We start from the raw sequence: 26,381 nt of genomic DNA on the forward strand, positions 1-26,381 counted from the left end.
GTTCCCATAAGGGTTCTTAACCTATGGTAAAAATTTCAGCGCGATTGTCGCAGTAGCTTTCGCACAATCGAATAAAATGTAACTTGTTCTGACTTACCCCACTTTGGGGTAAGTCAGAAAATCTACAAAATTAATTGGTATTATTAGGATTCGACCCTGATCGATGCGCAATATGTCGAATAACATGTTTTCGAGGTCGTAGAATCCAAATCTGGAGTTATTTTTTTTGTAGGAGTGGGGGGTGAGGCGTGGGGAGGGGGCAATTCCAAATTTTTCGTACATTATTGTGTAATATGTCGATTGATATGTTTTCAAGGTCGTAGAATCCGAATCTGCAGTTATTTTTTTTTTGTAGGAGTGGGGAGTGAGGCGTGGGGAGAGGGAAAATTTCGAATTTTTCCAACATTATTGTGTAATATGTCGAATAATATGTTTTCGAAATTGTAGAATCCGAATTTGGAGTAATTTTTTTGTAGGAGTGGGAGGTGAGGCGCGGGGAAAGGGAAAATTTCAAATTTCTCCTACATTATCGTGTTATATGTCGAATAATATATTTTCTAGGTCGTAGAATTTAAATCTGGAGTTACTTTTTTTGTAGGAGAGGGAAGTGAGGCGTGGGGAGAGGTAATATATCAAATTTTTCCTACACTATTGTGTAATATGTTGAATAATAGGTATGTTCTCGAGGTCGTAGAATTCGAATCTGGAGATATTTTTTTTGTAGGGGTGAGAGGTGAGTCAAGGGGAGAGAGAGTAAATCACAAATTTTGCCTATATTAATGTGTAATATGTCGATTGATATGTTTTTGAGGTCGTATAATTCGAATCTGGGGTTATTTTTTCGCAGGGGTATGAGGCGAGGCAAGAGGAGAGGAGAAATTTCAAATTTTGCCTATAATATTGTGTAACATGTTGGTTGATATGTGTTCAAGGTCGCAGAATTCTAATCTTGAGCTAGTTTTTAGGGTCGAGGGCTATTCAAGTATCACCGTTTGGGGAGAGGGCCCCACCCATGCGAACCTACGACTCACCTTCCACCTTCAGCATAAAAAATGACTCCGGATTCGAATTCTACGACCTCGAAAATATATTATTCGACATATAACACGATAATGTAGGAGAAATTTGAAATTTTCCCTTTCCCCACGCCTCACCCTCCACTCCTACAAAAAAAATTACTCCAAATTCGGATTCTACGATTTCGAAAACATATTATTCGACATATTACACAATAATGTACGAAAAATTCGAAATTTTCCCTCTCCCCACGCCTCACCCCCCACTCCTACAAAAATAATAACTGCAGATTTGGATTCTACGACCTCGAAAACATATTATTCTACGTATTACACATCGATGAAGTCGAATCCTAATTATCAATGTTCACTTTTCTGACTTACCCCATAGCACTAATTTAGGGGGTAAGTCAGAAAAAGAGATATAAATAATGAATAATTGAAAATTAACAAAAATTGAATACTTGGGGTTTTACATTATTGTTTTAGGAAGACTTTCACTTATAATATCACTTTTACTGATCATTTCTTCTGAGGTAAAAAGCAGTTTGAAAAACACTGATTACAATTTGAAATCAAATTCAAAACAGCAACTAAAAATGAACCAATGAAAAGCCTGTAAAATGAAGCTGGGTCGCGAAATTTTTTATGCTGTGATGAAGTAGGGGTAGTACCCTCAAGTTACACCTGGGTAGCGCTTCGGCAGATATAAGCCTCTAAGAGCTAGAGCAGTTTTTCTGACTTACCCCGAATTCGGACTTCCCCCGGTGCACCTTAATAAAATGGCGATCATTTTGATTGATAGGTCGGTCGAAATCGTAGATTTTGATTTCCGAAAGAGGACGCAAAAATTTATCACCAACCAAAATTTCAAGTGCTAAAAATGTATTTTTCGATTTTTGGTGAATTTTTGGAAATCAAATTTGGTCCAAAAATGAGAAAAAAATCAAAATTTTACCAAATTGACTTAAGAAGATGAAATTTGAGATATATCCTACTTTCGACTTGCCAAATCGATTGGAAACGGTTTCGAACCATTTTGAGCAGTTCTGGAGCCTCCAGCAGATTTTCGAAATTTGAAATTCCCACAAAAATTCATCAAATGAAGTTAGAAATCCGAAATTCACGATGCACTCCAATTTAAACACGCTAGAAGTCGACTGCAGGTGGATTTCGAGTCGTTTGGAGCCTTCGGTGACTTTTTGGAAACTACTGGAGTCTCCAGTAGATTTCTGAAACTTGAAATTTCATCAAATGAAGCTGGAAAGCTGGAATTTATTCTGCACGTTACGTGTTAAAATTAATTAGAACAAGTTTTATGGCTTTTCTGAAAAACAGAAGTTTCTAAAAAGCCGCTGGAGGCTCCAAAACGTATTGAAACTGTCTGCAGTTCACTTTAAAGCGTATTGAAATTAGTTTGCAGTGTGAATTTTGGCTTTTCAACTCCATTCGATTAAATATTGCGGAAATTTCAAGTTTCAAAAATCTGCTGGAGGCTCCGGGAATTTCCAAGAAGTCGCTGGAGGCTCCAATACGACTTGAAATCCACCAACAGTCGACCTCATAGGGGATTTAAATTAGTTTATGGAATAAATTTCGACTTTTCCTCTGCATTTGTTGGAATTATTTGAAAATATCAAGTTTCGAAATCTGCTGGAGGCTCCAGGAATTTTCAAAAAGTTGCTGGGGACTCCAACACGACTTTAAATCCATCAACAGTCGACTTCATAGGGGATTGAAATTAGTTAATAGAATCAATTTTGACTTTCCCTGTGCATTCGATAAAATTTTATGGAAATATCAAGTTTCAAAAATCTGCTGGTGGCTCCAGGAATTTTCAAAAAGTCGCTGGAGGCTCCAACACGATTTGAAATCCACCAACAGTCGACTTCATAGGGGATTGAAATTAGTTTATAGAATAAATTTTGACTTTCCCTCTGCATTTGATGACATTTTTTAGAAATATCAAGTTTCAAAAATCTACTGGAGGCTCCAAGAATTTTCAAGAAGTCGCCGAAGTCTCCAAAATTACCTTGAACCCAACAGCGTCGACGAAATGCAGCGTGAATTTCTGATTTCTAATGGCATTTGATAAAATTTTGAGGTAATTTCATGTTTCAAAAACCTACTGGAGGCTCCAGAACTGCTCTAAATGGTTTGAAACAGTTTTCAATCGATTTGGCAGGTCGAAAATAGGGCACATTGTAAATTTAAGTTTTCTAGGTCAATTTGGTAAAATTTTGATTTTTTCCCTCGTTTTTGGCCTGAATCTGATTTTCAAAAATTCACCAAAAATCGAAAAGTGCACTTGAGTGCTGGAAATTTTGACTGGTGATGAATTTGCAAGTTTTTTCGATTTGTCTTTATCATCAGCGGGAGGGGGGGTGCAATTATTCCTATTGTCATATGTCGGACTTTTGAGAGTTGGATGAACTGACGTTTTTCAAAAATAGCACACAGATCTTGCGCAGGAATAGTCAGGTGGCCCTTAATACCTATTGCCTGCATTTTCTCAGTACACACGAGTTTTCCCTCAGCATAATTCTCAATGTCATCAACAATGGCGAGAAAATTTACATTTTTGGCTCAAATATATCGTATCCTAATACTAATGTGTTTTTCCTGTTTGTTTTTTTCTTTTGCAGCGAATTCGGTGTAGGAGGCTGCATCAAAACGACGAATCAGGCAAACAAGAAAAAAGAAGGCCTAGATTGCAAAGATTCGTGTTACATTTTGCAAGACGATCAGCTATGTCCTTTGTTTACAGTGCACGAGATAATGAGTATAACGGCTGACTTGAAACTTGGCCCGTCTGTTTCGAAAGAATCGAAAGAGTACTTGGTAGGTGTCATGTTGTCGAGAATGTTGCATGTTTCGAAATCGAAATGCATATTGCCTAAGATTATTAATAATTTATCATTTTTACCTCAATATAATATAATATGATGACGATGTGCTTGCAGATAGAAGGTATCCTTACGACGATCGGCCTAACCAGAACGAAAGAAACCAGATGCGGCAGGTTATCAGGCGGTCAGAAGAAGAGGCTTTCTATAGCCCTCGAACTTATCGATAATCCTCCGGTGATGTTCCTCGATGAACCGACTACGTAAGTTTCGTGTTACCTATTTGTATCTTGAAAGCTCATTAGTAGTTTTTTTGCATAATGCATATACCTGTGTAGTGTGTAGCTATGCTACGTTGCATTTGATTGAGCAGCCAGAGTCAGAGCCGGCGTCGCCGTTATAAACTAGTTTCGTTAAATTACCTACACCTCGTTTATTTACATAATCCATAGGATTTGCGGCGAGTGGCGAGTAGGTATTTGCCATTGAAAAAGTTTTTCCGGTTTTTTTATACGTACGTTTGAAAACCAAACGAGTGAACAAATTCAACCACAAACGTTGGTGCATATTTACACACTACCTATGTATCTTGTGGATATATCATGTGTAGGGTATGGCATGGTTTTGATATTTGTTGATATCTTCATTAATGTGATCAGAGGTGGCGCGAGAACTTCTCTTTGGAATGTTCATTGCCAAATTGTGGCGGAGAATTTCCAGCTTTAGGTCAAAAAACGATTATGTAGATGTTTCTTTTTCAAAATAAGTGATTGAAAAATGTCACGATTTTATTTTATTGCGATATTTCTGCTTTGTTGTGCCGAGAGTGAGAAGTAAAATCGGTCAAATTACATCATACAAATTAAAAATGACATCAAATTCGAACAAAATGAAAAAATGTAAAAAAAATTAACAGAAATAAGAAACGAAATTGGCCGAAATATCATCAAGTGCATAAAATACCTATCTGTTACAACTAAATCCCCCTTAAGAATTGAAAAATTGCATAAATTATTAAAAAATTAGCAAAAACAGATAAAAATTGGTAAAATTGATCAAAATTTCAGAAAAGTTGCTGTTTAAACTCGTTAAAATGGCATAAAAAATATAATTGTAAACGGTCAGAAATTGATGGGAGGTATATCCGAATTTGAAAAAAACCTTGTGAAAACCGAGTAGATTGTGGAACATTGCCAAAAATTGATCAAATATGTGCAAAGTATCGAAATGAGGTGAAATCTAAATTATTAAAAACTGTCGAAAATAAATGAAATTTATTGTAAGTAAAATAAAGTGAAATTTTTCAAAAATTGCTCAAAGTTGATAAAATATCTTGAAATTTGAGCGAAATGTCATAAAACGATCATAAGTAAGCAATGACGTCTAACAAAAGGAACGAAAGAGCCAAAAAAACGTACGAATTTTCAAAAAAATTCTGAACATTGATTCAACTTTTGTAAAATGGTTTTGAAAATACATCTGTTGAAGGAGGGGGGGGGGGAGGGAATGCGAAGCAATAAATGCCCATTCAAAATGTTACATAGCCGTTGAAAATGAATTGAAGTTGATAAAACATCACAATAATTAAGATAACTAAATTGCTCAAAAAATATTTCAAATTGCAGGAAAATTGCAGAGAATACGAAAAAATTGGTCAAATATTATCAGTCTTGAAGAAAATCTCACAAAAATTATGCAAAGTGTTGTAAAAAAAAACTATAAAATCGTCATAAAATTCTTAAAAATTACCGGAAAACCATAAAATGTCAGAGTTTATAAAACTTGGAAAAGCATTGCAAAGGGCTTTTTTAAAATGTCATAAAAGCTGTTAATTATATTAATAAAAGTTGTTGATGAAAAGTAACACGAAATCGAGAGAAATGCACCAAGAAATACTGACCTCGAATAATATGTAGGAAAATTGTAAAGAACCGTGAAAATTTGTAGATTAAAATGTTATCAACATTGAAAGAAATCTTGCAAAAAATGCAAGAACTATAATAACATGACAAAAATTCTTGAAAACTACCGAAAGACCATAAATTGAACGAAAGTTGACAAAATCAAAAAAAGAATTGTCTGTAGACTTCTTAAAAACTCTTAAAAATTCATAAAAATATCTAATAATTTGGATTAATAAATTTTAAAGGCATCATATACGAGTTACGATTTTTTATTTATATTAGTCGGGGAGATTGCCCCCCTCCCTCCCCGTCAATCCTCCGGAACAATAGGGAACATTTATAGCCCCTGTCTTTGAAAAAAAAAGTGGCCCTATACTTACAAAATGGGGGGCATATTGACTGACAGGTCAGCCGAAATCACAGATTTTGCGTTCCAAAATAGGACTTGCACGAAATTTTTCAAACTGTACAAAGGTCGATCGAAAGATCAGGCAAATATTTATCACCTGTCAAAATTTCAAGTGGTAAAGTGCGTTTTTCGATTTTTGGTGAATTTTTGGAAATCAAATTTAGGTCAAAAATGAGGGGAAAAATATCAAAATTTTACCAAATTGACCAAGAAAGCTAAAATTTGGAATATACCCTATACTCGACATGCCAAATCGATTAGAAACGGTTTCAAACCGTTTTGAGCAGTTCTGGAGCCTCCAGCAGATTTTTGAAACTCGAAATTCCCACAAAATTTCATCAAAATTGAGATGGAAAGCCGAAATGTATTCTGCAAACTAATTTCAATACGATACGAATTCGATTGCAGGTGAATTTCAAGTCGTTTTGAAGCCTCGCCAGCGACTTTTTGAAAATTACTGGAGCCTCCAGTAGATTTTTTGTAACTTGCTCCCACAACTCTTTATCAAAATGGAGTTAGCAAGCTGAAATTTAATTCGCAAACTAATTTCAATACGATATGAAGTCGACTGCATGATGGTTGCAAATGGTTTTGAAGCTTCCAGCTACTTTTTGGGAATTTCAATATTCCAAAAAACGCCATTCAACTTTTTAATAAGTCGCTGGAGGCTCCAAAACGACTTGAAATCCACCAACAGTCGACCTCGTAGCGTATTGAAATTAGTTTGCAGAATGAATTTCGGCTTTCCATCACCATTTGAAGTTTCAAAAAACTACTGGAGGCTCCAGTAATTTTCAATAAGTCGCTGGAGACTCCAAAACGACTTGAAATCCACTGGAAGTCGACTTCGTAACGTATTGAAATTAATTTGCAGAATGAATTTCGGCTTTCCATCACCATTTGAAGTTTCAAAAAACTGCTGGAGGCTCCAGTAATTTTCAATACGTCGCTAGAAGATCCAAAACGACTTGAAATCCAATAAATTTCGGCTGTCCATCTCCATTTGATGAAATATTGGGAAATTTGAAGTTTCAAAAAATCTACTGGAGGCTCCAGTAATTTTCAATAAGTCACTGGAGGCTCCAAAATGACTTGAAATCCATCTGCAGTCGACTTCTTTGCGTATTGAAATTGGTTTGCAGAATAAATTTCGGCTTTCCATCGCCATTTGATGAAATTTTGTGGGAATTTCGAGTTTCAAAAATCTGCTGGAGGCTCCAGAACTGCTGAAAACAGGTTGAAACCGTTTCCAATCGAGTTGGCATGTCGAAAATAGGATTTGTGCCAAATTTCAGCTTTCTTGGTCAATTTGGTAAAATTTTGATTTTTTCCTCTCATTTTTGGCCTTTTGATTTTTAAAAATTCACCAAAAATCGAAAAAAGCACTTTAGCACTTGAAATTTTGACAGGTGATAAATTTCTGCCTGATCTTTCGATCTACCTTTATATGGTTTAAAAAAGGTTGTGCAAGTTCTATGTTGGAACGTAAAATCTGCGACTTCGGCTGACCTGTCAATCAATATGGCCGCCATTTCGTAAGTAGGGCCACTTTTTTTTTAAGGACAGGGGCTAGAAATGTTCCCTAGGACTCCTTCTTTAAGAAAAAAGTTGTCCCGGAGGATCGACGGTGGGGTGGGGGTGCAATAGATCCTTATGCGGGCTCCCCCGACTATGTAGGTACATAGTTGAAATTATCTTTCATTATGATGAATATTTTGGGAGCGCGTCATTTCGTAGGCACGTCATTTCATTGGTAGGGTACGTCAAAACGTAGGCAGAACAACGCCAAATCGTACTATGATTTGATTTAGCATGCTAATAAAGCTTTCGACTATATTGCATACGAAATGAGGTGCCTACTTTTTGATTAATAGGTTTTTAAAATATTATACCCAATTTTAATACCTATAAAATGACGTACCTACGATTTGGCTTTGTTCTGCCTACCTTTTTTGACGTAGGTAGGTAGCTAGGTACCCATGAAATGACGTGCCTACGAAATGGCTGTAAAGCTCAAAATATGTAAATTTTATTTTATGTTGATAATTATTCTATCAATTTTTGATTTTATTAAAAGAAATTTGACTTGATTGAGAAAATTTTGTTAGCATACTGAGAAAGCTGCTCTTTTCCTATTTTAGGTGATGTTTGTTTTTTGCTTTGGAGGCCTGGTTTGATCTTGACTAGATCTGATCAGACTAGATTGATTTTTCCAGATCAGTCCCATAGGGAAACCTGATTATGATCTGATCAGATGTGGTCAAGTCCAATTATTTTTCCTCCAGAGTGTGGTTCATACAATGAAACTTGAGCCAATTTTTGAGAAATACATATTTACCTACTGAACATTCAACAATCTATTCGTTAAACCAATGATCGAAAATGATTATTTAATTAATCAATTTTAAAAGACATTTTGTCAGGATAAAACATGTACTGAGCACCTACTTGAACCTACATATTCTACTCGATTACATTTCGTTGATCGCTGATCAGTATTTAGAATCACGCGGTAAATTATAAATTCATCAAAATTCAACGCTTAGGAATTCGAAAAATGAACGCTAGATGAATTTCAAAGCTTCATTACTCCGCACATTAGCTTTTAACATCACGCTCACGTACGTACAGTTAATCTGCATTTACGCAAATCGATAATATGCATCGACGGACGATTTGACGAGTCTAATTCATAAAACGATATACGCGTTGGTTGTTGGTTAGTTGGATGGTCAGTGGTCAGTTATACTGATGGTTTGGTAGTGTGGTAGCAAATTATGATGAGGCGTTGTATGTGCCACTACCTACATATAACTACTGCAGGATAGAGAGACGCTGTACGCATCTCAATCGAACGAGAGAGAGAAGAAAGATAACCGGTCGTACTCTAACAGCTAGTTTATAGTTTATGCCTACCATCGACCATCGACCAAGGTAAAGGTTAAGGCGAGATGAATTGATGACCACGTAATAAGCAACTCTGCGTGTTGATCGATGATGATGACGAAGACAAAACGCAGCTTCTGGCTTCGATTTAGCTACCGTCTCTTTTATCTATAGAGGTATCTGGCTGGCTGCTTAATCCCTATCCCATGCCCCTCAAGATACACGAGTAAATTTCAATTGTGAATTATTTTTCAATTTTTTGTTGTTGTTTTTTTTGCAGAGGTTTAGACAGTAGCAGTTGTACTCAAACTGTGGCTACCCTAAGAAGATTAGCCAAAGGTGGTCGTACCATCGTATGTACCATCCACCAGCCGAGTGCTTCGGTGTTCGAGATGTTCGATCATGTTTACGTGATCGCCGATGGTTTATGCGTTTATCAAGGTTCCTCGTTTAATATTATACCGTATCTGCAGACGATAGGATTGCATTGCCCGCAATATCATAATCCGGCCGATTTCGGTGAGCGCACCCTTTGTTTTTTTAGCTTGTTTTTGTGAGACTACGAGACGATCGATGGCTCAATACGTAGAAATGCGTTGACGTCAAGCGTCATGTCGTGTCATTGGTCACTATATACACTGACTTCGAGGTGGTTGTTTTTGTTTTGTTTTGTTTTTTTTTTTTGAAATCGATTGTACTCTACTATAGAGGTGGACTAATGAGGGAAAAATTCCCACATCCGCGATGGTGACTGGTGAACAACGACGAACGATGACGACAAAAGACGTTTTCGAAAACAATATATAAATTAATCGTTTTATATGTACCTACTTACCTATCATCTACCCGTTACTCGACGATATATTTTTGTATTTTATACGCTGCGCTGTTTAATTACTTATTTGCTGGTACGTAATTATACCGCGTAATCGTAAGAATAAGTGCTGGATTGTTGACGATTAATCATCGTTTTAAGCCGAATAATTACGTACCTAGATAGGTAATGGTATATTGTATTATTGTACATACGTCGAATGATGCATATACCTGCACCTCCTGCTCCTATAAGAATAATATACGTATTACGTACTATGAAGCTGTTATTCTATTTTTTTATTATAGAGTTCCTACTAAAATGTTTTTCTTGTTGGTTTGTCTGCAGTTTTGGAAGTTGTTACTGGAGAATATGGTCATTTTTCGTCGCAGCTGGTCGCCAGTGCTAATAATCCGTTGTGGCGAACGAATACGCAATGCACTAAAGCGAATACTTTAGTTTTACCTGGTGAGCATTTTATAGTGACCTTTTTTTTTACGCAGCCAAGATCAAAGTGAAAAAGAGGTCCATCTTTGACATTTTGGAGAAGAGTAGGGGAAATCACGTATTGCGAAATCAAAATAAATATCGTGATTTGAGTCATCATGAGAGATATGGAATGAGCCGGGGAAACGGGGTCCAAATGCTCGAAATTTTTTTCAACATTTTTGGATCATATCGCACCGAAAAAATGATTTCAAATTCAGATTTCACGACCCCAAAAACATGTGTTTCGATATGTTACTTGTATGAAAATCGTGAAATTTTGGTTTTTTTTTTGTTGCTTTTTACCCCTTAATCCCCTCTTTAAGAGTGAAAAAATTACGTCAAATTTCAACAAAAAAAAAGTATTCAGATACATATGTCACACGTGGATATATGTATAGGTATGAAATTTTGTTTTTTTAACCCCTTCCTTCCCTCCCACCCATCTCTCCACTCCTCTTCTGATTGATAAAATAATTTCAATATTAAATTCTACAACCTTAGAAACATCTTATCTGCGTGGATTTCAAATTGATTTTTCAAGATACGTATTCGAAATTATTGAATTTATGAGGGCTTTGGGAAGGAGGATGGCCTGTGGCTCATAGTGTTTTGCACAGTCCTTTTAGAGCAGAAAGAGTGAAAGTGGCAACAATTTTGCGATTTCGCAAACCCCTCACCCCCTTCTAAATGATCCTTTCAATTTCACGGTCAAAAAAATTGCCGATTTGGGCAATTTTTTGGCATTTTCGAGAAGTTATAGGTTTACATGAAATCTCTCCAAATGAGCCCTACGAGGTTAATACAGATTATTTCCAGCAGATTTGCTTTTTATGCCCCTTCGTAGTTCTTGGATTGAAAAAGGTTAGTGCGATATCAAAATTTCCAAAAATGACTGACATAATAATAATAATATATTTTTTTAATTTTCAAAGCTTTCAACCCCCCTTTCCCCTTCCGCTAATTTTTTCTCGAAATCAAGATACCTCGAATCGGTTCAAATATGAATCTTTTTTGGGGGGGAAAGGGGCATGCTAATTCTAAAAAGTTGTGAGTCCATAATTTTTTGTACCCCCTTCCTACCCCAAACATTAAAAAAAAAAAATTATTTTTGCCTTATCAGTTTGAAAAGTGTTCCGTTTGTTCCAAAATGGTCAGACAGAAGTCCTGTTTTTTGTCGAACTTGCTCATAAGGTTCTTCTACAAGGTTTTTTTTTGCCGAATTTGCCCAAGTCAAAAAGAGTTAATTTTGAGGGAAATGTTAAAAAGCCTCAATTTTTGGTAAAATAATCGAAAAGCTTCAATTTTTGGCACAAAAAAAAATTATCAAATGGTGACCATTTTGGTCAAAATTGTCAAACAGTTCTGTTCTTTCTACTCTCTAAATTTAAAGCAGTCAAATTTCACTGCTTAGCAGTCACGACATTTTGCCTTTTTAAAGCAGTAGTTTTTTTTACTGCAAAACAGTGAAAAATTACTGAATTGGTCAGTCAAAATGATTTTTTACTGACCAATTCAGTAATTTTTCACTGTTTTGCAGTAAAAAAAAACTACTGCTTTAAAAAGGCAAAATGTCGTGACTGCTAAGCAGTGAAATTGACTGTTTCAAATTTAGAGAGTAAGATTTCCCAAAAAAATCCTGTTTTTGCCAAAATTGTCAGTTTTTGGCGAGTTGACGAAAAATTCAAAATATCGTAATGTTTTTTAGTCAAAATTTTCAGGAAGTTATTTTCTGATAAAATAGTCAAATTGTCGTTATTTTTTCCAAAATTGCTAAGAAATTAGTGCTTTTTTGGCAAGACGTTCAAAGAACGTTGATTTTTGCCTTGCTGGCTCAAAATTGCTTAAAAACTTCTATTTTTCTCAAATTTTATCCCCCCTCCCCCAACTCTTTATTTTTTTCAGTTTTCTCAATTCAAAATTGAAAAATGTCAAACTTGAACTTTCGCAGTGAAAGTGAAAGTTCAACTTTTTATATACCTACAAATAGGTAGAGAAGTTGAAAACCAAAGTTTGAAAATTTGAGAAAATCATGTACATACATTACATACATTATGACACAAAAGTATAGCGTCCGATGGCTTTTATTTCCAAGTGGAAAGAGCTGGCGAGGTGAATGAAGCGGCGTTGCGTAAGGAAAAATAAGGGCTTTCAAAAGCGCAGGGCCTATTCTAAGGCGCAGCTCCGCACATTTTGCGCAGTTCCAAAAAAAATGTGTGTATAGTTCCAAATTAGTTTGTGCAGTTCCAAAAATTCAGCTACGTACATTTTTCCATTTATTTATTTAAAAAAAAATTTGAACAAACACAAAAGTCATAAAGAAAGACAATGAATGTCAGCAGTAGAATTCGTGTAAGTTCAGAAAATCAAAAAATTACCAAAAACCATGGATTTTTACTTCTTTGTAATCAAAATTTTTAAAAGTTTTTGCCCTCGCGAGTAGAAAAATTGTCTTCTAAGCTCACATTAGAAAATATGAATGCTGTTTCACTTGAAATTTACCAATAGATAGTCTTTTCATTCCTGTCATAACTATGTACCAGAAATTCCCTATTTTTTGCAAAAATACCAAAAGAAAAGTTCTATTTTTCGTCAAAAATTCGTAAACAATTTGAAAACATACTAGGTACCTACTTATACTTAATTTTATCATGAAAAAATGAAGAATTTTGAATTTTTGAGAGCTTTTGCCCGCGCATTCCTACTTTTGAAAATGTTTCAAGTTCCTGAAAACAAAAAATTTTGAAGCCATGAAAATTAAGTTTCTGCATCAAAATGGACGTTGTTTTGCGTTTCGAATTATCAATTTTTCCCAACTTTCGCCCTCGCTTCGCTTGGGCTAGATCATTCTTCTTTTCTTTTCTCTGACCTGAGTTAGGGTATAGTAGAATAATTGACTTCTCGCATTAAAAATAGGTATCTACTTAATGTTGTTTTACTTCTGAAGAATCACTACTTTTCAAAAGCTTTTGCCCTCACTTTGCTCGGGCCTTCATTAATATTTTTGGTCGGTCGCATTGTGAGCTATGTTTGCGCAGCTCCAAATTTTCCTTAGAATAAGCCCTGCAAAAGCGACCTTGAAAATTTCAGGCCCATGCACAGGGTGTCCACAAATTGAAAAACCGGTTTGGTCAAAAAATTCAAACTGGTTTTTATTGGCGCAATGTATTCTACACACTAAGGCGACAAAAACGGGATATGAATTTTTTGAAACCGGTTCATTAATTTGCAACCAGTTGACAAAAAATACCCAAAAATTGTAGATAGAGAAAAAATCTTGGAACAAAAGTTGTAGAGCGTGTAAAATTACACAATTCTGTTCAATCACATTTTGAAACCGGTTCATTGGTTCGCATTTAGCAACCAGTTTTTGAGAACCGCCAAAAAATTTGGGCATAGAGAAAAAAGCTTGAAACAAAAGTTATAAAGCGTGAAAAATTGAACAATTTTCGCTGATCGGATTTTGAAACCGGTTCCTTAATTTGCAACCAGTTATTAAAACTTACCTAAGAGTTGGAGATCGAGAAAAAACTTGAACAAAAGTTGTAGGGCGTGTAAAATTACACAATTCTGTTCAATCACATTTTGAAACCGGTTCATTGGTTCGCATTTAGCAACCAGTTTTCGACAATCACCTAAAAATTGAAGATAGAGAAAAAAGCTTGAAACAAAAGTTGTAGAGCGTATTTGAACCATTTTTGCTGATCGGATTTTGAAAATGGTTAGTTGATTTGCAACCAGGTAACTTTCAGTGGCTTGCAGCGAGTTAATGAACCGGTTTCAAAATCCAATCAGCGAAAATGGTTCAATTTTTCACACTCTACAACATTATGTTTCAAACTTTTTTCTCTTTCTCCAATTTTTAGGTGATCGTCAAAAATTGGTTGTTAAATGCGAACCAATGAACCGGTTTCAAAATGTTATTACCCAGAATTGTGTTATTTTTCACTACATATCTACAATTTTTGGGTAATTTTCGATAACTGGTTGCAAATTAATGGACCAGTTTCAAAATCCTATTTAAGGACCCGGTTTCAAAGTCCGATTTAATGAACCGGTTTCAAAATCTGATCAGCAAAAATGGTTCAACTTTTCACACTCTATATAACTTATGTTCTCAACTTTTTTCTCTATCACCAATTTTTAGGTGATTGTCAAAAACTGGTTGCTAAGTGCAAACCAATGAACCGGTTTCATATGTGATTGAACACAATTGTTTAATTTTTTCATGTCCTACAACTAATGAACCGGTTTCAAAATGTGATTGAACAGAATTGTGTAATTTTTCATGTCTTACACCTTTTAGTTCCAACTTTTTTCACTAGGTATCTACAATTTTTGAGTAATTTTTTGATGACTGGCAGCGAATTAATGAACCGGTTTTAACATCCAATCAGCGAAAATTGTTCAATTTCTCACGCTCTACAACTTTTTATTCAAGTTTTTTTTCACTACCTACCTCCAATTTTTAAGTGATGTCAAAAACTGGTTGCCAAATGCAAACCAATGAACCGGTTTCATATGTGATTGAACACATATTGCTTAATTTTTCATGCCCTACAATTTTTGTTCAAGCTGTGTTCTCGATCTCAAATTTTTAGGTAAGTTTCAATAACTGGTTGCAAATTATGAACCGGTTTCAAACTCCGATCAGCGAAAATGGTTCAAATTTTTACTCTTTACAACTTTTGTTTCAAGCTTCTTTCTCTATCCCCAATTTTTTTGGCGATTGTCAAAAACTGGTTGCTAAATGCGAACCAATGAACCGGTTTCAAAATGTGATTACGCAGAATTGTGTAATTTTTCACGCTCTGTAACTTTTGTTTCAAGCTTTTTTCTCTACCTATACAATTTTTGGATTTTTTTTGTCAACTGGTTGCAAATTAATGAACCGGTTTCAAAAAATTCATATCACGTTTTTGTCGCCTTAGTGTGTAGAATACATTGCGCCAATAAAAACCGGTTTGGATTTTTTGACCAAACTGGTTTTTCAATTTGTGGACACCCTGTGCATGAGCCAGAAAGTTTCAAGGTCACTTTTGAAAGCCCTTATTTTTCCCTACGCAACGCCGCTTCATTCATCTGGTTATAGCTCTTTCCACTTAGAAATAAAAGCCACCGGGCACTATACTTTATTGTGTCATACTGTAGGTATTTCGGACGTTTTTTACTCTCTCTTGGACGAACTGATTTTCGAAATTGGATCATAAAATCCTTCCTTGGAAGGGGGGACGGGGTGCTTGAGTCCTTAATTTTGATCTAAATCCAAGAAAATTCTAAAAATGAAGTGAGATATCGATTGTTGTTGAATCGAAGGTGCTGAGTTCGAAAATCGATTCATTTTTTCGTTCTTACCCCTCTGAACCTCTTTCTCACCAGTTTAGTGCCTCAAACGTGGTTAAAATTCTGAAAAATTTGAAACGATCGACGCGACGTACATGACTCGTGGTTTGTTGGGTTTTCGAAGGTGCCAACTTCGAATATCGAGTTATTTTTCGGTTATGGACCCCTCAGTTATCTCTTCTCAATTTCGGAAAAAAAAAACAACAAAAATATTACGAAAATGTCGCAGATTTTCGGAGAAAAACAGTCAAAAACAAAGATTAAAAACAACAGAATTACTTTTTAATGATGGCTAAAGTGAAAAAAACGTAGGTACCTATCAAAACAAATAAAAAAATCGTTTTTGCAACGCGCGCCGGTAATTGGTTGTTTATGTTTACGATATGTTTGCTCTTCTTCGCCGGGTCAATTGCCTGATATTCGTGATGAGTACTTCGAGTTCGTAAAAATCACGAATTTTTATTAAGTATGGAAAATTACCAGAAGCAGACCAGAACGCAAATACGTTCGTATCATCAGCGTGCGTTATTCTTCCAAATATTTCAGGGCTTCCCCTCCCCCCTCCCCCCAATTTATCCACCACAATATTTTGGCCAATTTTTAGTGAGTAGGTGTTGGGTATGTTTGTGATTTTACATCGTTGTCGTTAAATTTTTCACTAGTATTTGTTCACTCTTTGTGATGGAAATTTTATTCATCCTGAATTAATTCTGAGATCGTACGAGAAAAATATTTTGTCTTTCATATTTTCATAGGTGGGTATTCGTAATATTATACGAAAGTATATAAGCCACCTACACGACCACCAACTGATGAAAACCAGTTTTCTTATTTTCTTTTCGAAAAATAGGTATTTAAAGTTAATCCATGGTGAAATATTAATTTCATTTTTTTTTTTTTTTTATAGTCGAGGACTTCGATGAGTATAGTATTAACAACGGTATACAGAAATTTAGCGAATTATACTCCGCACCTTCGGAAATTTACAGATTTTTCATTTTAGCTAGAAGATGCGCTGTGAAATTGTACAGAGATTGGGTACGTGTTGATTTGAATTATAATTTGTTATACCTTCGTATGTATTTTGATGCAATTTGATACTGATGACGATATTTATTGTAGCTAGTAATTGATTTGTATTCATTTTACAGACGGTGTCTCATTTAAAAGTAGCCTTACATTTTCTCGTAGGCATTTTCATCGGTGTATTGTACTCGGAGTGCGGTGTAGATGCGAGCAAAAGTATATATAATGTGGGATTTCTCATCGTATCTTTAGTCTATTTAAGCTATACATCTTTAATGCCGGCCATTTTAAAATGTAAGTCTGCATTCGATTGATTCGACGTGTGTGTTAACTTTATGTAGATTTTTTATTCCAATTCCACGCAGTTCCTTCTTCTTCAATCTACCGTATAAAGAATCGTTTGCATTTTCGATCGAATTTTATTTTTTGTTTTATAATTCGGTTTTCGAGTCATCATTCGAAAATATACTCAATTGCATTTAAACGAGATGAAAGCTTTGGCGTAGCGTGAGCAATAAATTGAAGGTTATTATGGTATGACGAGGATCAGGTTTTTGATTGTTTTTTATATCGTTTAAAAATTTTTTTTTTGCTCCGAATGTACCCAGAATTTTCACCACTTTGAGATAATTTTACGGTATTATTTTTTTGCGGGTACTCGACGACTTGACGATGAGTCACATTGGGTATCTTATTTTCCATCTTAAAATAAACCAAAATAACTAATTTACTTATCGAAAAAGTAGATACCTATTACCTATGTGTAGGTATTAGAAACACGCAACTCTCAAGTTGTTTCATCGTTAAACTTGCATAGTCGAGTCGAATGACAGGATGTTTGGCGAAAAATTTTTGCACGAGAGAAAAAAATAATGATATTCTATTTGTGGTAAATTAATAAACGATCGCAACGTGCTTAGCACCTGTAAATTGAAAACGCGGTGACGTCAATGAATTACTTAAATGCTGGTGTGTGTTTTAGTCGCGAATGATTAGGTTTGATTAATTTATGGATAGATTGAGTGCCAGAATTAGTGTATAAATATTTTAACGAGATTTTGATTCAATATATGTATAGGTAATATAAATAGGTATCTTCTGTATGATGTACTTGGGTATTTACGTGTTTTTTTTAATTGTATTTTTACAGTTCCTACCGAGTTGAATGTAATTAAAAAAGAGCAGTTCAATAATTGGTATAAATTGAAGACGTATTATTTAGCCTTTTTATTCGTGAATATTCCTATGCAAGTGAGTATTTGTTTCATTGATAATGAAAAATGGAAAATTGATTCTAAAATCAGGGTTGTAAAAAGTAAATCAAACGATATTTTTGGTGAAAAAAAAAAACAAAATCAATGATTTTTTAAAACTTTTTCCGAGGGCGGTTGCCGAGAAGAGGGGTAACGAGGAACTTGGAACGCCCAAAATTAAAGATCCTCAAAACTTGGGAAAATTTCAATTTCAATATTAAAGAAAAAAAAAAAAAAAATTGACCAAATTTTATAATTTTTTCACGAGTTGATTTTCTACTTTGTGGATGTGTTCAGGGAGGGGACCTGCCTATAAGTACGAGTATTTTACGAGTTAATTTTTCGACTGATTTTGTATCATTTACGACGACTAAGCTGGTATTATTTTGTTACAGATGTTATTCACCGTGGTGTACGCGATATTTGCATATTATTTATCATCTCAAGTATTAGTGTATTGGCGATTCCTCAAGTTTTTATTGGTATGCATGTTGACGACGCTGATAAACGAAGGTTTCGGTTTATTTTTGGGAACCAGTCTTTCTCCAGTTGTAAGTATTTTGTTGATGGTGATGAAAATATTGTACTTAGTAGGTATACATATCCGCAAAAAAATCTTTGGGAAAGAATTCTAACCCCCCACCCTCCCTCCAAGGAAAGTTATTACAATTATGAAAATAGAGGTTGGAATTGACAAATTATTTTAAATAAAATTAATAATGACAGTATCAAAATTTATTGATATAAATAGAGTAAATCCCCGCCATTCAATACATTACTCAATAATTTGAGTACAAATGTACATTTTGAAAATGTGGTTTGGTTAAAAAACAATTGTAAAAATGATCCATTAGCTGTCAATGGAGATAAGAAATGAAAAATTATTGAAAAAAATAATGATAATTAAAGTAACAAAATTTAATGATATAGATATAGTAAATCCCCGCCATTCAAAACATTACTCGACGATTTGAGTATGAACCAAGATTTTGAAAATGTAGTTAGTTTTACAAAAATGAAATATTTTATATGTATAATTTAACTGAGAACTGTTTATGATTGAAAATGGTAATGCTTTAAGAAATTTGCAGTAATATTCTCTTGTCAAAAAAAAAGGGCGGACAAAACCTTTTTCTAAATTTTTTTAATTCATCATAATGTATCATTTCCCGTTCATTTAAGAAATTTGTGGTTTTGTCCGCCCTTTTTTTTTGACAAGAGAATATTACTGCAAATTTCTTAAAGCATTACCATTTTCAATCATAAACAGTTCTCAGTTAAATTATACATATAAAATATTTCATTTTTGTAAAACTAACTACATTTTCAAAATCTTGGTTCATACTCAAATCGTCGAGTAATGTTTTGAATGGCGGGGATTTACTATATCTATATCATTAAATTTTGTTACTTTAATTATCATTATTTTTTTCAATAATTTTTCATTTCTTATCTCCATTGACAGCTAATGGATCATTTTTACAATTGTTTTTTAACCAAACCACATTTTCAAAATGTACATTTGTACTCAAATTATTGAGTAATGTATTGAATGGCGGGGATTTACTCTATTTATATCAATAAATTTTGATACTGTCATTATTAATTTTATTTAAAATAATTTGTCAATTCCAACCTCTATTTTCATAATTGTAATAACTTTCCTTGGAGGGAGGGTGGGGGGTTAGAATTCTTTCCCAAAGATTTTTTTGCGGATATCAGATAATTTTTTTAATGCATTTGATAACCCAATTCTCAAATTAACATTACTTACATAATATTCATATTCCTTTATTCCTACATTTTGTTTCATAGTTTCTCAAAATCACATTATCTACTGATTCATATTTGCATATTTTGTTTGTTTTATATTTATGAAACTGGTTTTAGGATAAAGACGCTTGTGTTGATATTTATATTTCATCAGGATAGAGAAAAGAAAACGTTGAAATGCTTCAATTATTTCGATTTTATTTCTTTTTGATTCAAGGGGGGCAGTTTTGTTTTATAGGTACATAGGTTGACGTTGAATGAGAAATTTTAACGAAATTTGTTTATCATCACCTGATTTCTATGATTTAGAAAAGAGATTTTGTGGTGAATAGCCATCTTATCAATACCTAGTAAAGAATTTGTTACGAGGCGATATTCATGGAAAGTAATTTCATTGGTTAAAATAATGATTTTTGTAAATTTTATGACAAAAATAGGGCAAAAACGGCCATTTTTGCAACTTTGATCATCTCTCCTCATCACAAAAACAACTCAAATTAAAGAATCCCACTCTGTTTTTTGTTTTAGGTTCTAAACTATCAATTAAGCCCATTTTCAACCCAAACACAAAAAAAAGGTCAAAAATTGTTGCCTAGTGTTATTTGTTAGATAATAAATTATCGTCAAAATTAATTACTCCTCGGCATCACACTGGTCATGACTGTTGTATTTGACTTATTATTTGTTATTAACAGACTGAAGTCCTAGTTACATCTTTGCAAGCAATTTTTTCGGATAAAAGTAGGTACTTGAATAAACGCAGATTTTATAGGAAAGGAGTACATTAAAATTAGCCTGGAAACTACTAGTACAAGTTGAAAAAATAAATAAAATACAGTTTCTTGATTGGGTTACATGAAAAAAGCAACATCATTATGACAATAGTCAATACTTGAATTTGGTTCATTAAAGTATCACCATCCTTATTGGTCAACTTACGATTTATGTTTTGTATCGATTTTTTTTTTTTTTGATCCCAAAGATTCTAAAGGAGTATTTTACTATTATGGTGATGAGATTTGATTTGGTTTGATATTGATACCAAAGTCTATGTTTTACCTGCCAGTTCGGCAGTTGCCATTGCGAATAAATACCGTTGTATATTTCCATTTTGATCTGCTGTATTGTACTTACTATTACTATAATTAATTACTCTATAATATTCACGACTTGAAATGCTATTCCATATTTCATTATTCTGATAACATTTTTAAACATGAATATGGAAGAAAGATGCGCATTTTATTGCTGAAGGAATTAACAAGAGTGACTAAAGTAGCATTTTATTTTACTATCAGGACACAAACTTACAGTTTTACTGTTCATTTTTTTCAATTATTTATTTTTTACAATATTCGTGGAAAAATACTACGCCTACGTACCCAAAAACAACAACAAATTGCATTTCCAGCCGAAAACAATCTACTAATACGTGTTGTCAAATTTGAGATAGTGAAATTCCCTGTACAATAATTTCTATTTTTAATTAAATGCCTAGCAAGGGGATAGATTCAGCAAATTATATAGAGATATTTTGATTGCAAATAAATCAACACTGATTTCATACAAAATATATTCTTTAGACAAGGCTACAGAGAAAACTATAAATTGTAGAGAGCTGAAATTTTAAATATAGGTACCTTGAACATAGGACTAGTGCCTTTTGTTATTTTCGGGAAATTTTTAACATTTTTAGGGGGTCAAAAACGGGGAGAAAGAGTGAAAATTGAGAATTTTAGAATTTTCTCGACGACAATGTCTTGATTAAGACGATTCGTAGCAGTATTCAAAATTTCATCAAAATCCGTTCAGTAGTTTTGCCATAAAATGGCTGACAAAAAATTTTGCAATAAATTTGGGGTAAATGCAAAATGTATTTTCGTATCTTAAAAACTATTCAACATACAGTACTGGTTTTGGTGTACCTAGATAGAGCTCGTAAAAATAAGCCTAGGTACTATTTCATTTTATATTAAAAATGTACCGTTTACGAGATACATAATTTTTAAAATAAATTTCCAAATGATTACAGAATAATAAGCAGTGCACGGTCGGCCGTATATCGGACATTCTCGGCCTTTTCCGCGGATTTCCATGGAAATCTCGGAACGGGAGGGCGGGGGTGCGGCACGACCGTGCCGCTTAGATTTCACGACTGGGGAGGAAAAAGTGATTCTGCACGAGAGTGAGATGATTTTCAGAAGGAATAAATTTACATTTTTTATTACGAATCGACAATCAGATGCTAGAAAATGAAAGCAAACACTAACATGAATTACATATTAAATTATATTTGTACAACCGGTTGGCACTCCTGACCGTATATTGGAAAATGAATTCGAACGCAAAATCATTTGCCTCGCAGACCAAAAATAGAACTCCTTTTTGGGTGGGAGGAGGTCGTAAAAAAAATGAAATTAGCTCCCTAAAAATCGTACGTTCTGATATGTACTAATACTACTTACAATTTTTCACAATTTTTTATTTCGTTTTCCCGCAGACGTCTTTTCAAGGTTGCGGGTCGAATGGTCATCAAAAGCGAAATCAGTGCCGTCAATAAGTGGCGTTTAATTAAAATTTTGTAATTTTGTTTGAAAATTTTCAGTTTTTTATTTTCTCTATAGATGTCTATATTTTTGAGTTTTTGGATCGCATGGTCATCAAAAATGAAAGTAGCGACTTTGAAAACCTACATTTTGATATGCACCAACATTATATGTTTTTTTGGTGGTTTTCAATTTCCTACTCCCTTCAAGTGCCTATTTTTGGGTTTTGCGATGAAATGCCCGCGCCTATTTTGAATTTTTGTGTCAAATTGTTGGAAACCATCGCTTGAGATCAACATTCTTGAAAACCTACATTGTTTAAATGTTTTAAAATTGAGCACCTCGATCCCCACAGGTAGTTGGAGAGCCCGCTTAAGGATCTATTGTACCCCCCCCCCTTGTAGATCCTCCGGGACAACTTTTTTCTTAAAGGGGGAGTCCTAAGGAACATTTCTAGCTCTTGTACTCAAAAAAAAAAGTGGCCCTACTTACAAAATGACCGACAAAAATCTATCACCTGTCAAAATTTCAAGTGCTAAAGTGCGTTTTTAGATTTTTGGTGAATTTTTGAAAATCAAATTTAGGCCAAAAATGAGGAAAAAATCAAAATTTTACCAAATTGACCAAGAAAGCTGAAATTTTGGATACATCCTATTTTCGACATGTCAAATCGATTGGAAACTGTTTCAAACCGTTTTCAGCAGTTCTGGAGCCTCCAGCATATTTTTGAAACTCGAAATTCCCACAAAATTTCATCAAATGGAGTTGGATAGCCGAAATTTATTCTGCAAACTAATTTCAATATGCTACGAAGTCAACTGCAGGGGGATTTCAAGTAATTTTGGAGCCTCCAGTACATTTTTGAAACTTTAAATTTCCTAAAAATTTCATCAAACGGAGATGGAAAGACAAAATTCATTCTGCAAACTAATTTCAATACGTTACAAAGTCGTCTGCTGGTGAATTTCAAGTCGTTTTGGAGCCTCCAGCGACTTTTCGAAAGGTCGTATGGTGTTTTTTGGAAAATTGAAATTTCCAAAAAGTAGCTGGAAGCTTCAAAATCATTTAAAATCATTTGAAACCACCATGTAGTCGACTTCTTATCGTATTGAAATTAGTTTGCGAAGTGAATTTTAGCTTTCCAACTTCATTTGGTGAAATGTTGCTGGAATTTCAAGTTTCAAAAATCTACTGGAGGCTCCAGTAATTTTCAAAAAGTCGCTGGAGGCTCCAAAACGATTTGAACCCACCTGAAGTCGTCTTCAGAGGGTGTTAAAATTGGAGTGTAGAGTAAATTTCAGCTTTCCATCTCCATTTGATGAAATGTTGTGAAAATTCAAAGTTTCAAAAATCTGATGGAGGCTCCAGGAATTTTCAAAATGTCGCCGTAGGCTCCAAAACGGCTTGAAATTCACCTGCAGTACTTCGTAACGCATTAAAATTATTTTGCAGAATTGATTTCGGCTTTCAAACTTCATTTTGATGAAATTTTGTGAGAATTTGGAGTTTCAAAAATCTGCTGGAGGCTCCAGAACTGGTCAAAACTGTTTGAAACAGTTTCCAATCGATTTGACAAATCGAAAATAGGGTATATCCCAAATTTCAGCTTTCTTGGTCAATTTGGTAAAATTTTGATTTTTTCCCCTATTTTTGGACTAAATTTGATTTTCAAAAATTCGCCAAAAATCTAAAAAGGCACTTTAGCACTTGAAATTTTGAGAGGTGATAAATTTTTGCTTGACCTTTCGATCTATCTTTGTACAGTTTGAAAAATTTTGTGCAAGTCTTATGTTGGAACGCAAAATCTTCGATTTCGGCTGACCTGTCAATCAAATTGGCCGCCATTTTGTAAGTAGGGCCACTTTTTTTTTTAGTACAAGAGCTAGAAATGTTCCTTAGGACTCTCCCTTTGAGAAAAAAGTTGTCCCGGAGGATCAACGAGGGGGGGGTGCAATAGATCCTTAAGCGGGCTCCCCGACTAAGGTGCCCATTTCGGGTTTCCGGATCAAATTGTTATCAAAAATCAAATCAGCATCCTCGAAAATTTTCAATTAGACACCAACAACATGAAGATAGCATTTTTTGGAAATTTTCAGTTCAATTGTTCCCTTTTCAAAAAACGTATTTTGAGTGGAATGTTTGTCAAAATTCAAAAATGATATCAGTGATCTTGAAACCACCATTTTGATAGTATGTTTTTTTTAAACAGTTCTCAATTTGATAAACCCTCGCAGAGGGCTATTTTGAGGTTTTGACGTCGAATGATGATCAAGAATGAAATCAATGCTCTCGAAAACCAAAATTTTTATGCCAATATTATATTTTTGGGAAATTTTCAATTTTACACCTCCCTGCAGCTGCCCATTTTTGAATTTTGGTTGAAATTTTCATCAAACATAAAATTAAAGTTCATCAAAAAACCATAGTTATTTTGATGTCAATGAATTTTTTTAAAGTTATCAGTTTGGCATCTCCTCACATGTGCCTATTTTGGATTTTTCATCAAAAATGAACTCAATGTCCTCAAAACCTTACATTTTGACACCAACAATTCAAACATTGTATTTTGTTGAAAATTTTCAGTTCAATTCCAATGAAGACCTATTTTGGGTTTTTCGGTCGAATGAAAATGAAATCAACGCCTTCACAAACCCTCTATTTTTGATACCAATATAAGTATATTTTTTTTGAAAATTTTCAATTAGGCACCTCCCCCTCCCCATAAAGATTCGTATTTTGGAGTTTCGAGTCGAATTTTCATCAAGAATGAAAGCAACGTCCTCAAAAACTTGCGTTTTTACCCCAATAATTCCAACATTATATTTTTTTGAAAATTTTCTGTTCAATACGTACCTTCTCCAAAGACTTATTTTGGATTTCTGGGTCGATTGATCATCAAAAATGAAATCAGCGCCATTAAAAACCCTCATTTTGGTACGAATATTGTTCTTTTTTTTAAAATCCTCAATTTGGCTCCTCTCCACAGATGCCTGTGCCAGAGTTGTGGGTCAAATGATCATCAAAACTGAAACTAGAGTCCTCATCAGCCCCCTTCCTCCATATTATAATTATCAAAATTTCGACTTTTCATGTGCGAAACTATGGTTCTGGTACATTTTTTACTTATGTAGCCCCCTCCTTACTTCTAAAAACTCATTCCAAATATTTTAAATAAGTATAATACGCTTGCGACTCATCGAAATAAGATGAAATTTCGCGCCGAACTCAAAATAATTGACAATGGTTGTTTTCTTTGATCCCTAAATCGAGAATTGTCGCTTTTTTAGTAGATAAAATGGAACTTTCCAAATTCATCAAAAGGGACCGAAATCTCTCCTTGATCTCAAATATGACCATAATTTCTACTTTGGCTGTAAAGCTGATATTTTTGGTGCCAGAGAATGAGTTCCTAGCTTCTCGAATGGGAAATTGATGTTAAATTCTCACAATTTCTGCAAAAAATATGATTACAACCTACAATCTAATTGAGGATTATTTTTCGCCGTAGATTATGACAATTTTCATTTTAGCCCCAAAACTGAAATTTTCGGTCCCAAAAATGGGAATTTTCTGGTCCATGGTCCATAACTTGGTGTTATTTTCACTTTAAAGGGCAGAGCCAATTTTGTAAATAGACTCAAGAAGCCAACATTTTACACCCTACCTCATGAATTTTTGGGAATTTGGATTTTTTTTCGTAATTGTTTTCGAAGCGAAAATGCAATATTTTTCAAGTGAAATGCGTATTTATGGGTAAAAATGATGAAGATTTCTCTATTCACGACTTTCGATCTCACAAAATGAAATTTCATTATTTTCAATTCTGGTAATTTTGATTTTTTTTTTTTAAATTATTGATTTAACGTCACAATCTTGAGAACAATCATTATTACGGATGATAATAATTGATGAATTTTAAACTTCTAATTTTGAAAATTATTTTTGTTCGTTTTCAAGTTATGCCCGTAGCGCCTTGAAAATTGCGAATAGGCAAACATTATGTCTCTTACGTGCTGAAAGCAGTTACCTGTGAGTTGAGGCTGGGCTAGATTTTTGTGTGCGAAATTCTATCATCTCCA

General features: G+C 34.2%; 1 protein-coding gene across 4 annotated transcripts in view; it reads left to right on the top strand.

Annotated features, from left to right (window-relative positions):
• The window catches only part of LOC135837902 (ATP-binding cassette sub-family G member 1-like), a 120,566-nt gene that overhangs the window by 93,003 nt on the left and 1,182 nt on the right, over window positions 1-26,381 (top strand). For all 4 annotated transcript variants that reach the window (XM_065353335.1, XM_065353336.1, XM_065353337.1 and 1 more), the window contains 8 exons: window positions 3,662-3,857; window positions 3,980-4,125; window positions 9,342-9,580; window positions 10,224-10,343; window positions 16,612-16,742; window positions 16,856-17,024; window positions 17,881-17,981; window positions 18,379-18,534. In XM_065353335.1, coding sequence (XP_065209407.1) covers window positions 3,662-3,857; window positions 3,980-4,125; window positions 9,342-9,580; window positions 10,224-10,343; window positions 16,612-16,742; window positions 16,856-17,024; window positions 17,881-17,981; window positions 18,379-18,534 — 1,258 coding nt within the window. The remainder of the gene's footprint in view (window positions 1-3,661; window positions 3,858-3,979; window positions 4,126-9,341; window positions 9,581-10,223; window positions 10,344-16,611; window positions 16,743-16,855; window positions 17,025-17,880; window positions 17,982-18,378; window positions 18,535-26,381) is intronic.

Source organism: Planococcus citri, chromosome 2 (assembly GCF_950023065.1).
Source record: "Planococcus citri chromosome 2, ihPlaCitr1.1, whole genome shotgun sequence".
Lineage (NCBI taxonomy): Eukaryota > Metazoa > Arthropoda > Insecta > Hemiptera > Pseudococcidae > Planococcus > Planococcus citri.